This window comes from Colobus angolensis, unplaced genomic scaffold (genome assembly GCF_000951035.1).
Source record: "Colobus angolensis palliatus isolate OR3802 unplaced genomic scaffold, Cang.pa_1.0 Scaffold268, whole genome shotgun sequence".
NCBI classification, from domain to species: domain Eukaryota; kingdom Metazoa; phylum Chordata; class Mammalia; order Primates; family Cercopithecidae; genus Colobus; species Colobus angolensis.
In genome coordinates, this window is record NW_012115910.1 from 6,595,651 (window position 1) to 6,610,030 (window position 14,380).

A 14,380-nucleotide genomic window follows, 5' to 3' on the forward strand; every position below is an offset into this window, starting at 1 on the left:
TAAAAGCAAAAAGGAGAGAGAAAGAAGAGATACAAAATTATTGGTAATGAAATAGGGGATATTTCCAAATATCATTCAGATGTAATTTTACTTTACTGAGTAAAATCACTCAGGAATTTTTTCTCTCATTCTCTTTTTCAGGACGACACTGATTAATATGAACCCACAAAACATGGCAACAAAACAAAAAGGAGGACATAGAGCCCAGGAATCATGGTATCCACCCCAGGAGAGCAGAGCAGAGAATTCCTAGGAAAGCAGCTGGGTGCTGGCAGGAGTGGGCAGCCTGCCCAGGTGGAGTGTGGTAGGCGGTCTGGGTGGCGTTTGCACAGACAAAAGGACTCAACATAAAGATGCTGTGTTGGCACACAGGAGGTGGGAGCAATGGAGAACAAGTGTTTCATGTAATAGTAAGAGAGCATAAAACTCTAGGAAAAGCGAGACATGGTAAATAAGGAAATGTCATTATAATGCATAGCCTGGCTCTGCACTGAACAACATTTATCTCCTCATACTGTTCTATGACAACTAAAATGGTCATATTACCATAGTGGGAGCAACTGATCAGGGAAATGATGTAGTACAAAACTAAATCTGCATCTTTCAGAACAGGAAATCAATTGATAATTCCTGTAACAAATAAATCAAGAAATACTACCACAGGTGTATCAGTTAGATATATAACAACTAATCCTAAAGAAATTCCTAAGTTTAAATTCGTACTATGGAGTGAAACGCAAGGCAAAGCTAGATGAAGGGACTTTTTCTTAGTAACAGTCAATATTTATAGATACAAAAAACTTTTATAATAATCTTAATTTTTTGCAATCAGGTAACAAAATTATATGAACAGTTTAATCATTTTTGTGAAAATACATATACTTATCTTCATATGAGTACATATAAATTCATCTAAAAAAGAACTCTGAGGCTTTTAAAATAGCTATCTGTGGTGATAAGATTATAGTTGGATTTGTTTTCTGGCTTATTTATATTTTCTAATGTTTCTACAACGGACATATATACTTTTTGTAATAAAGCACAAAGTTATTTTTTGAAGTTATATAATGAGACCAGGCTCAGAGGCTCACGCCTGTAATCCCAGCGCTTTGAGAGGCCAAGGCGGGAGGATCACCTAAGGTCAGGAGTTTGAGCCAGCCTGGCCAACTTGGTGAAACCCCATCTCTACTAAAAATACAAAAATCAGCCGGGCATGGTGGTGCACGCCTGTAGTTCCAGCTACTGGCGAGGGTGGGGCAGGAGACTTGCTTGAACCCGGAAGTCACAGGTTGCAGTGAGCCGAGATTGCGCCATTGCACTACTGCCTGGGCGACAAGAGCAAAACTCTGTCTCAAAAAAATAAAAATAAAATAAAAGTTGGATAATGAATAAAAATGACAGCATGATTAGGCAAATATTCCCAGAAGTTGCATCAATATATCTTCAAATAGTCACCTCAGTTTCCAGATACTGGTTATAGGACGAAGAAAAGTGAGTATGACCTAGGAATAAATTTTAAAAGGATGCATGTAGTAAGGTGAGTTCATTTGTTAGCTAAGTTACAAAAGGAGATTTGCATCCAGTCAGTGATCAATTCCTCACCACCACCCCACCCGTGAACGCCTGACCCCACTTTGTGCCTGCTCCTGGAGGGCTGTACAGGGTGGGAGAAAATAACCAACATTCACCTGGATGAGATGGTCTTCAACCTCCAGCATCAGACAGAAGCAGAAAGAAGAGAGGATCACACTTCATGGATCTCAAAATTCCATGTGAATCTCATATTCTGTGTCCCAACACACTTGTAGGAAAAGTTCTACATTTCTAGGGAACTTTCTCTTAATTTTACAGTGGAAGCTTACATGTGGGAAAACCTATTCAAAAGTAGTGTTGGCTAAGCAGCCACGTGTTGAACAAACGTGGCTCAGGTACAATTCACACTCTAAGACATCTACATTAACACTAGCACCACGGTACATGCGAACCCAGGAGACATCTGTGTTCCACACAGGATCTCTCGGATCCATGTACATCCTTGGTTCCAGCAACAGAAGATGGGGACACTGTTATAAGCTTTCCAGTGCTACTTCTTTTTTTAAAGGTGTTTTAATTAATTGAAAAAATTATGTAATGCATTTAAAATACAAAACATTTTAAAATATGATTAACCTTTCTGAAGTAGTATTAAGTATTACATTCACCAAAAATTGTTTTAAAGGGAAGTACTATATTATGTTTAATAAAATGTCTTGCCTTCTTTTGACTTTCATATGTAAGGCAGATCCGAAACCCTTTCCCATGCACAAGCAGAGTGTGACGGAGTCAGGGACCTGGAACAGCCTGACACCCATCCTTCCTCTGACTCCAGGTCCCTGCCAACTGGGTTAGGCTGCTGAGAGTTTCTCTAGCAGGGCCCTGACTGCTGATTTTGCCACAGTGTTGCAGTTTCTGAGCACAGTCATCTTCTTCTCTGCACTGCATGGTGGAACAGGAATAGTTTATGGCCTTCTGGATTATTTCATGGAACTGGCTTTCCTTGTATGTCCAGCAAATGTTTGTTAAACACCTAAATGAATTCACAGATTCATCAATTGCAGAGGTACAATAAATGTTTACTGATGTGTAATGTTTTTATCTGAGCTTCTCATTTTCAAATCTATGCAATGGCTTTCAAGTTACTTTTAACTCCATAATAATAATAATTTCTTTTAGAAACTTGTTTTGTAATTCACAATTCTTGTGTTTGAATCAGACAACTTCCTTTTTAACTAGGTTCTTTAGTAGTTAAGTCCTGAATCAGTGAATCAAAAAAACTTCAGGCATGAACAAACTTTGGGGTGTATTTAGTTCAAGCCCTTCAGGATCCAGATAAGAAAATAGAAACTAAGAGAGGAAAAGCGACCTGCTGGAAGTCACGTGGCAACGTCACGGCCCAAGGGGGAGGACCCACCTAAGTGGCAGAGCCATTTAGGCAGACGAACACTACCACGCCCATCAGCACACTTACCGTATGTCTGGAGTTTTTCAGTAAGTTTGTCTACATCAATGTGCAACTGCGTTTCTACAAAGTTTCTTACAAATTTGTTTCTCAGGGCCTCCTAAAGAAAAATAATATAGCTTAACAAAAATAATTGCATTATTTCGTATTATTGAATAATACCTATGAGACTTATTCAAAGTTTCATTACAAAGGAACAAGGCATATAAACTGAATTCACTTAAAAGAAGTTTTAAAACACCACAATAAATAACGGGATAACATCTTATTAGGACCTTACCTTGAAAAACAAAATCAACAATTATGAAAATTTATGTTGTAGTTGTAATTATTTATTAATACTAAAAACAAAGAATGAATTAAGTGGTTTGTTTTTGGCAAAATTTTCTAATGAACCTATATAGTGACCTTTTACTTTCTATAAGATTCTTTCCTTTCCTTTGCATGGCCTTCCTCAGAGGCCAGTTATAAAGACAGGGTCATCGTTATAAAAACTCTGAGGGAGGATTTCGGAATTTCCCAAACCCTCTCTCAATGTTTTGCTACTCATCTTCAGAAGCATCTTTCATTGCTTCATCTGTACCATTGTTCTCTCATTACTATTGATGGTTGTGACTTTGCCTCATTTGTCAATGATTGGAGACAAATTGTTTACTGTGGAGAGTTCTCCAAGATTTTTTCATCAACTTAATGACATCTTGCCCCTTTATTTTGCCAATGATATCCATGTACTTGCATTGCACTGCCCCACACTTACGACATACAAAAACCAGCAAGAAGCTGAGAGGGAAAGATGCTGATGTATCCAGGCTCTGCCTCAGGATCAATGACTGGGAATTAATTTTGGAATTTGCCAATTTCTTAGAGAATATTTGTATGCTATCCAGATTTTGGTCCAGTACATAACCTGATAATACAGGAGCTCCAGACAGGAATTCTCAAATAAAATGTACCCTTTGTAATTAGCTCTTTTATTTCTCACATTCACCTTATAACATGTGATGGTTTTAACTAATCTTGTCTAAGGATGACAAGACTTTATTATGAAAGTTTGGTGTTTGCTTTTCTTTTTTGGAATCTTATTTATCTTCCTTCACTGGGCATTCGCTATTTGCCAGTCAATGTGCAGGGCAGTTATTATGCATCATGTCTTTTAATCTCAACAACATCCCCATGAGGTTACTGTTGTCTTTTACTGATGGAGCAGGGAAGCAGAGCAAAGTTAAGGCTTTACCCAGAGACTCTAACCACTCCATCTAGTGGCGCAACCAGGCCTGGAACATAGACATCGACTACTACAAACCCAAGGCACTGCAAGTTCCCTTGAGCATAATCCCAAAGCTAAGAAATAGAGGAACAATTTACACCATCTTATCCTATGGAAGATAAGTTCTTCAGTTGGTTGGACATGTGACTTTGATTTCTGACATGGCCACTTAGTAAGTAGTACTCAGGTATACCATAGAGACTTCACAAGGAGCTGCCCAATTTTTGAGGCAGAGTTAGGCACTGCTTTATGTTCCCCTAGATCTTTGTACACTCTGAACTTGGTGCTTATAATATTGCATGATATATTATTGCACACAATATATCTATAGTTGCAGCAGAGACCTTATCCAGTCTAAAATACTATCTGTCCCATTAACTGCAAAGGTTTGCTGATGTCTGTATTAACAGATTAATCCATGCACAAGCAAATTAAAGAAGATTACAGTACTAGCTAATACATATGGCCATGGTCGCTGTGAGAATGAACATCACAGACCTCCAACTGCAAGAAACAGAAATGGCAGGTCCCACTGCTGCACTCTGAATCCACGGTACTTTGCCCTGAGGCCATGCCTCCCATGGGCTGTCCCTCACCAATGACCACCACATCAGGCCCACTCCCAGGAGCCACAGGACTCCACTGACATGGGACCCCTACCTTGATAACTGACTTTAGCTCTGTGACTCCCTCTCAGCCTTATCTGATGTCCATTAAATTGCAGGGTCCACCAGGATGCTTCCACCCGACCCTCTCCCTCTCTGCTTTCCTCAGGGTCAGACTTCCATCACCATTGACAACCTTGCTTCCAGCCTGTCTAGCTTCCTCTTCCTTTGCTCAGCAGCCATTTCCCAAAATAAAATTATTGCACATATAATCCTGTCTTGGCATCTGTTTCTTGGAAAACTCAGACTCACCCAGTAGCATTTTTTCTGTGTCAAAACCTATTCCAAAGGCTCTATGTATCCTGACCCATTTATACCTCATAACTACTATCACTTCCTCATTTCTCAGGGAAGAAACCTAAGGCACAGAGAATTTCAGTGACTAGTCCAAGATCACACAACTGGTGGCAGGGGTTGAGCTGGGAATCAAACTCAAATGATTCTAGCTCCTGAGTCCGTACTCTGAACTACTTACCTAGTGGTTAATGAAAAACTAAACATGAATTAAAATGCAGGCATATTTTGTCATCCTATCAGAGTTGAGGTAAGTTGAAGTTACACAAATGCCCAAAAAATTATTAGGTGATCTACCTGAATTAAAGTTTTACATTAATGATTGTCAGGCTCTAATGAAGTTAGGCCATTCTAAACCGTAAGTTGTTCCTTTTTAAAATATTAAGTTGTCAATACAGAATATGAGGAAATGACCATTGATTGTTGAATAGACCTACAATTCAAAAGTATGCAAACAATCTAAAAAGCATTAAGCTTAATACAGAATTTAAAGAACAGGTTACTATTAACAAATTATTAATCATTCTCACGATGATACCATCTTGCATGGGTAAAATACTGAAAATTCACAAAATGTTTTCTCACATAGCTCCCTATCCCTCGGTGGCAGAGACCAACCACTCACCTGCAGCTGGTTGAACATCTGGCCACTTCCACTTCTCTGGAAAAGGCTGGACATTTCCAGCAGTGTTTCTGATAAAGCTTTTAGCTTGTCCACAATATAAAAGGTGGAATTAGCCTGCAAAATGAAGCATATTTGGATATGTCTCTTATTCAGCTGTTATATTACGGTAAATCTTCCAACAAGGACGGTTTGTGACATGGCCACCAGAGCAAAGATCTGCCTGCAGGCCAGTTGATGCCTTCCTCAATAACATGAAAAGTTCCAATGCCCTCATATCGCAGGTGAGTCCTCTGAGACCTCTCTCCTTGACTCTGTCCATCCAGGGGCTACCTGCCTGTTCACCGCTGTCTCGCCAGAGTCACTGCTGGGTAGAGCATATGTCCCCAATATATACTGACCTAATTAATCAATGCTTGCCCACATTTCTTTCTCAAAAATACTTTCTCAACTAATACTTACTTGCTTTATGGTACCCAACACTATTGAGGATAGAATAAAATTGGTATATTTTTTCATTTATTGCTGCTGGCAGAGTACACTGGCATAAGACTTTTATAAAGTAATTTGGTATCAGAACAATACAGTCACTGATCCATAAAAAATGCACATGCTTTACTCTCTCAAGATAAAAGGACTCTATCCTAAGGAAATCGTTTAAATAAAATATAAAGCTATTTCCATGAAGATGTCTATTGCAATATTATTACACTTAATACTGAAAGCAGTCTAAATGCCAAAGGGACAATGTTTAAGGAGGGTTTCAGAGTCTAACCACATCTCCCTAGGGTCACTAGGAGACCATCACAGTGGCACAGGAGCTAAAAAGCAGCCAGCACAGCAAACAGAGTAAAACCTTGAAGTCTCAGCTTCAGCCTTCAATAAAAATAGGGATAAAGATTCTTGTAAGTATTAAGACAAATTAGTATTCCAATACCTTGGCACCAGGCCTGGTACATAGTAAATACTCAGTAAACACCAGCTATACCAGTTAAAAAGGTTGAATAACATTATTAAAGCAACAAATTTAGAAGATCTGTAAAATATTTTAAAACTACAAATAAAGAATACACACACACACACACACACACACACACATACACACACATTAAATTCCCCACCCAGAAGACCTCACATTTATAACATTCTAGTAACAGAAGGTAGCCTAACTGGGCTGCCTCTCTGGAGGGACCAGGAGTCCTTCCAACAAACCAAGCTGGCTCTGCAACACCAAAGGGGGGATCAGCTGGGATGACACTGAAAATGAATAGCCAGGGAAATAGTTGTTCTTCCCCTGAGGGTAGAGGAACCACAACAAGCACCCAGGAGACAGGGCAAGGAGTATTCCACAGTGACAAGTGACCTGGCCTGAAAACACTGGCTGCCCCACAGCAGGATGGCTCCTGAAGCAACAAAGACCTTGGATCCTAAGAAGTCCCCTTCTTCTCCAACTGCTGGAGGCTCACCTCCCCAACATGGAGGCAGCTGGACTGGAGAAATCTCATCTGTCCTTTCATACAGCAGCATCAGGGAGTCCCTGATGCATTAGATAAACCAAAATTAAACTCTTAGTGGAACCACAGCACACAAAGTGGGCCAAGATCTGTGTGTTAAGCCTAAGTACAACGACTACCCACAAAAATAAAAGATTTTTACATAGGGCTCAAAGTCTCCTATTATATTGCTCAAAATACCCATGATACAACTGAAAAACACCCATTATAAAAAATAACCAAAGAAAAGACAACTTGAATTAAGAAAAACAATCAATTGATGCCAATATTGAGACAAATCAGATATTGGAGTGACCTGGCTAGTATTTTAAAGCACCCATCATGAATAAAAAAATGCTTCAACAAGCAATTGCAAATTGTCTTGAAGCAAACAAAATAGCAGAAAATCTCAATGAAGAAAAAGAAGTTATAAAAAAGAACCACATGGATACCACATGGACAATGCAATGACGCAAATACAAGAACTCGCTAGATGGTCTCAGTAGAAGAATGGAGATGGCAGAGGAGAGGACCACTGAACCTGAGGGCTGATCAGTGTGTGGCACCCAATCTGTGCAACAGGGAGAAAGGAGATTGATAGGAAAGTGAACAGAGCCTCAAGTACCTGTAGGACAATAATAAAAATTTTGATATTGGTTTCACTGGACTCTCTGAAAGAGAAGAAGAAACTGAGTGGAACTGAAAGAGTACAAGAGGAAATAATGGTTGAAAAACTTCCTAAAACTGTAGAAATACAAAAACCTACAGACTCAGGAAGCTAAGCAAACACTAAATATGATAAACTGAGAGAAATCTACATTAAACCACACCATAATTAAACTTCTAAAATCTGAACACAATAAAAGCTTTAAAGCAGCCAGAGAACCATGCCATGTTACCTCGAGGGAACACCCACTCAAAGGTTAGTAAATCTCTCATCTGAAACCCTGGGAGCCAGAAGAAAGTAGCCTAACATTTATCACGATGTAAGAAAAGAATTGTCATTGTGAATTCTGAATCTAATGTAAGTATCTTTTAGGAATGAAGATAAAATAAAGACATTCTCAGATGAAGAAAAACTTTAAAAAATGAAAATATGAAAAAGAATCCTGGAGAATTGAGAAGGAAGAAAAAAACAACAGAAAGAGCAGAAATGTGGGTGAATGCAACAGACTATACTGTTTTCCCTGAGTTTTATGAAATGTATTTGATGATTAAAACATAAATCATAACACCATCTGGTAGTCAAGATGATGATATTTAAAAGCAGAGAAGGTAAAGGGACCTAAGTCGAAGTGGATTTCCACACCTGGCTTGAAGTGGTAAAAACTCAATGCCAATGAACTGTGATAAGCCATGTATGTATGTCTGTATTGTAATATCTAGAGCCAGATGTTCTTTGTAAGAACATCATACAAAAAGATACACTCAAAGACAGTATCAATAAGTCATTTTTTAGGATGAGTATCCTAAAATCACGTCTTAGGGTGAGGATGCTCAAAACTGTTTAAGTAACCCACAGGAAGGCAAGAAAAGAGAAACAGAAGACACAATAGCCAAAAGTTGGGAACAACCCAGATGTACCACAGTGTGTAAATGGCTAAAGAAACTGTGGACCATGCATACCAGGTAATGTTACTCAGCAATAAAAATGAATGAACTCCTGATATCTGCACAATATGGATACTACTCTAGGGAATTATGCTAAGTTTAAAAAGTCAATCCCAAATTATACATACTGTATACTTCCATGTATACAACCATCTAGAAATGAAAAAATTATAGAAATGAAGAACTGATTGGTGGCTGGCAGGGATCAGGGACTTGGTGGGGAGTGGTGTAGGAATCAATGGCTGTGGTTATGAAAGGTTAAGCAAGAGACTGTGCTGTGATGTGACTGTTCTGCTTCAATGCTGGTGACTGTCTGGACTGAGGGAGAGGGAAACAAAGAACAAAGGTGACTAAGATGGCGTACTTCCGGGTTCTTCATCACCAACTTTCCCGCGCCCGGGAAGGGCATAGGTCAACTGTCAGGGTCCCACCGAGGAAAACCGAAACCTACCTGGCCCACCCACCGCACGGCCCTCGACCCGCCGGCATCCTGCCTACCGCCCTCCCACTCCCAGGCCCAAGACACAAAAGCCACTCCGGCAGGTGCCCAGCGCAAACTTCCTTGGCCCCCTCTTCATACGCGGACCCAGGAACCTCGCCCGAGAAAGCCGGAGTGACTTCCTCGGTCTCCACCGCCGGAGACCGGTGAACTTTGCCCTTTCTTCCTTCACATTGGCTAGCTAATAAAGTTTCTTTTTACCTTGCCTACTTGCCTTTTCTCTGGCGCCGGCTCTGGTGGTGGCATAAAACAAATCAGTGACGAATACACAAACCTACACAGGTGCTAAGGCTGCATAAAACTGAATACACACACGCACACATAGTAAAACTGGGGAAACCAGAAGACAAGTGAACTGTATCAATGGCAGAATCCTGTTTGTGATACTGCATTATAGGTAGTTTCATGAGATGTTACCATTAGGAAACCCAGTGAAGGGTACACCGATCTTTCCTTGTTGTTTCTTACAAATGCATGTAAATCTACAACTGCCTCAAAATTTAAAAGTAAATTTTTAAAAGAATATGGAATTCTAAATGAAGAAGTGCCCACTGCTCACAGATGGGATCATTTGAGTATCAAAAAAAATAAACAAATAAATAAAGACTGCAATGGACTGAAATACATTTACCATGTTTAAATCTATGAATTCATAATCATATTGTTTAATTAATCACCTTCAGAAGATTACAGAAAACTAATGAGGCTCAGAGCTCATAATCCCAACTAAAAGTGTGTCAGGATTCTCAGATATCCTGTGATTAAAGTCTTATTTCCATTTTATTTAATTAAGAGAAATGTCTTGGGCTTTGGTTTCATTTATACACCACCTACTAACTTTAATTGTAGAAAATGATTTATTCCTCTCTTGCAGTTATTCTCTCTTTTAAAATAGAGGAAAAATATCAAAATGTGACTAGGTCATAGCACAAGATATTAGCTCTGGGTTTATTTGTTCTGTTGTATTCATTATTTTTTGTTGTATCAATTATTTTCTTAGTTATATCACCCTCTTCCCTCCTTATTCAGACCTTTTTATTATTGCATGAAGGGGAATGAGGTAGAGGAATTTGAAGATTTGAAAAGGAAACAAGTAGATACATTCATAGTAGATAAAAGAAAAATATTTCTTTTTCACTTGGCCAAAATCAGGCAGGGAAAAACCCAGTGATAGAGCATCCCCTACTTCCCCTCAATGCACTTCGTACTAACAAGAGCCTGTTTCCTTCCCATCTCGGATAAATGGATGAATGAACGTTTGGGAGGATAGATGAATAAATGGATGAATTTGTAGACGGATGGATGGACAGATAGATGAATGGATGGGTGGGTGGACGGATGGATGGATGGATGGATGGATGTGTGGATGGATAGATAAATGGATAAATTGATAGATGGATATATGGAAGGATGGATGGATGGATGGATGGATGGATGGATGGATGGATGGATGGATGGATGGATGGACAGACAGATGAATGAGTAGATGAATAGATGGGTGTGTGGATGGTTGAATAGATAAATGAATGGGTGGGTGGGTGGGTGGATGGATGGATAGATGGATGGATGGACGAATGGATGGATGGATGAACGAATGGGTGTATGGGTAGATAGAAGGATAGATGAATGGACAGATAGATGTGTGGATGGATGAATGAATGAATACATGGATGAATGGATGGATGTGTGAATGGATGAATAGATAAATGGATGAATGGATTGATAGATTAATGGATGGATGGATGGACAGAGAGATGAACAAATAGATGAATGGATGGATGGATGTGTGGATGGATAGATAAATGGATGGATGAATGGATGGATGGATGGATGGATGGATGGATGGATGAACAGATAGATTAATGGATGGATGGATGGATGGATGGATGGATAAATGATCAATGGATGAATAGAAAAATGGATGGATGGATAGATGAATGCATAGACAGATGGATAGATGGATGGATAGATGGCTAGATGGATGGATGAATAGATGTGTGGATGAATGAATGGGTGGATAGATGGGTGAATGAATGCATAGATGAATGGACAGATAGATGTGTAGATGGATGGATGGATGGATGGATGGATGGATGGATGGATGGATGGATGGATGGATGGATGGATGGATGGATGGTTGGATGGACAGATAAATGAATTAATTTATTGATAGATAAATGGATAGATGGATGCATGAGTAGATGGATGGATGGATGGATGGATGGATGGATTGGAGGAAAAGAGAAAGGCTGGTCTGTTGCCCCTGAAACAAAATGGACCTGTGCCCTGACCTTCCCATACAGAGGACATGGCTAGACAGGGCATTTAAAGGGCACACAGCCAGTCCCCCAGGAGGCTAACACTCACTTCCAATGCCCTATGTCCTCAATATGGCACACAAATTCAATGGAACATGAAATAACTAGCTTAAAAGACTTCCTGGGATTTTATCTTGTATACATTTTTGGCACTGTACCAAATTTCAAGCCTTCAGAAGGGTTCTACTCTGTGCCCTAGAAGCCCAGTTTCAAATGCAGAGGAAGCATCATTATTGGTTCTTCAATGTGAACCCCCTGAGTTTATCTCTATGTTTTCAAAAACAGGTGCATATGTTGGTTTTCTGCTTTTCTTCACTCATACTATCCACGTTCTTCTTCACTTTGCCTGAAATTCTCTTGAAGATCAGTCTGTATCTAATTCAGACAATTCTGTATTCATGTCCAGTCTCCGTTTCCCACCTCTACTGCTTACAAACAATGGCACAATAAATATCCTTTTTTGCATGTGCTGATAGCTGCAGAGTGACTCTCTCATAATACCTCCAAACAACAAAATATATCAAATTTTGAGCCTTTACCATTTTGATATGATATCTCATTTGTGGATATCTCATTTTGGGGATTTGCATTTCTCTTACTATTACTTAAATTTGAGCATCTTTTCATTTGCTTAAAATACATCTTAGGTTTTTTAAATTTTTTTTGAACTATATATTTATAATTTTTCCTCATGTTCTAATGTGCTATTTCACTAATAAATTAATTAATATTGTATCTAATAGACCACCAATTCCAAGCAGACAGGAAGAGGAATGATGGAAAATCGCAGGTATCCAAGGTCAGTAAAAGAGGAATATCTGTGCTTATCTGAGGGTTTGGATATTATCTAGTCTCACAGAAAAAGTACATTCACAGGTCTACTGATACTGCAGTCTTAGAGAACTGTTATTTTATAGGAGATTATATCAAACAAGGCCACTTGTAAAATGTAATTACTTCTACTCAGCAACTTTGCTGAGTTTTGATAAAATGTTCCATATTGGCCACTTTCACCCATCCGAGAGCCTCGCTGAACCACTGACAACTTGCTTTGCAATAACTGATTCGATGCCTACAGTCAGAAAGTGGATTGCAATGAATTTTGTTCTCTCTCTGGGGCTCCTTGGGAAAGACCTTGACCTGCCTAAAGGTCCCATCAGTGCCCTTGCCATTGCTCTGCACTTGTAAGCAGCCCCACATATGTGCAGAGCCTGTGCACTTCCAGCCTGTACAGGTTTATGTAGACTCCAGACTTAGGCAGATTCCACTTCACTGGCATTTTTCATCTTTAATAAGTATCATGGAACCAAGAATTTTTACTTCTATGGAAGTTAGTTATCAGGCTTTGTGTCCATTTAATGACAACATTAGCAATAGCCTGTGCATATTCTTCACTTTGCCTGATATTCTCCTGAAGATCAGTCTATATCTTATTCACCAAACTCTGTATTGATGGCCAAGTTGTTTCCCATCTCTACTGCTTACAAACAAATATCTTTAAACTGTGTGACTTTATTCTCGTCCTCCCAAAGGTGAAGGCAGCCAGAATTCTGGGGGTGGGTGAAATTCCTTGCATTGCTACACAAAGTTATTTTAAAAAATGAGGTCAATTAGGTACCCAGTATCCCAAACTGATGATAGTGAAAGAAGCTTTAGTATACAGTATCCTTATTATTTTATAACAAATACTGTAAATATGGCCAATGAAAGTAAATTGGCTGCAGAGTCTGCCAAATTTGGATTCAAGCCATGAGCTTCTGTTTATCATTTAATAAACTTGGGAATGTAAACGTTCCCAATTCTTACTATTTTAATCTATAAAATGGATTTAACAATGTCTACTCCCTAGGGTTCCTGTGAGAAGTAAATGAGGGAGGACTTGGGAAATTGTCTGATATAGTTTGGCTGTGTCCCCACCCAAATCACATCTTGAATTGTACTTCCCATAATCCCCTTGTGTCATGAGAGGAACATGGCGGGAGGTAATTGAATCATGGGGGCAGTTCCTTCATGCTATTCTTGTGATAGTGAGTAAGTTTTCACGAAATCTGATGGTTTTATAAGGGCCTTCCCCCTTTGCTCAGTTCTCATTCTCTCCTGCTGCCCTGTGAAAAGGTGCCTTCCACTACGATTGTAAGCTTCCTGAGGCCTCCCCAGCCATGAGAAACTGTGAGTCAGTTAAACCTCTTTCCTTTATAAATTACCCAGTTTCCCATATTTCTTCACAACAGTGTGAGGACGGACTAATACAGTGTACGTGATGGCTCCTCTAACCTTACAGAAGTAAGTGCTCAATAAAGAGTGATTCAATCTGCATTTAAAACAGCAGAATTATTGATGTTAGAGTTCAGGAACTATGAGCAAATGTAAAACTCTATCTGTCCTGCTCTGTTGCTTCAGATCCAATCAGAATCCACTATACCAGATAGATGAGACTGACAGCCGATCTCTGCCCATCATAACCTGATATTCCAATTCGGCAGCTTGAGGCCAGCTCCTTCCATAGGAAGCAGCCTTCCCCATGCCCTTATCCCTGGGACTCCACGTCTCCTTCATACCACAAGCAGTTCCTCTGAGGCAGAAATAGATATACTGACATGTGAATTTCTACTT

At 39.5% G+C, this 14,380-nt stretch overlaps 1 protein-coding gene across 1 annotated transcript in view; it reads right to left on the reverse strand.

The window, feature by feature from the left end:
* Positions 1–14,380, reverse strand: part of ABCA13 (ATP-binding cassette, sub-family A (ABC1), member 13) — a 502,078-nt gene that overhangs the window by 334,352 nt on the left and 153,346 nt on the right. The window contains exons 28-29 of the mRNA XM_011947569.1: positions 5,850–5,963; positions 3,008–3,098 (exon numbers count right to left, since the gene is read on the reverse strand). Of these exons, the coding sequence (XP_011802959.1) occupies positions 3,008–3,098; positions 5,850–5,963 (205 nt within the window). The remainder of the gene's footprint in view (positions 1–3,007; positions 3,099–5,849; positions 5,964–14,380) is intronic.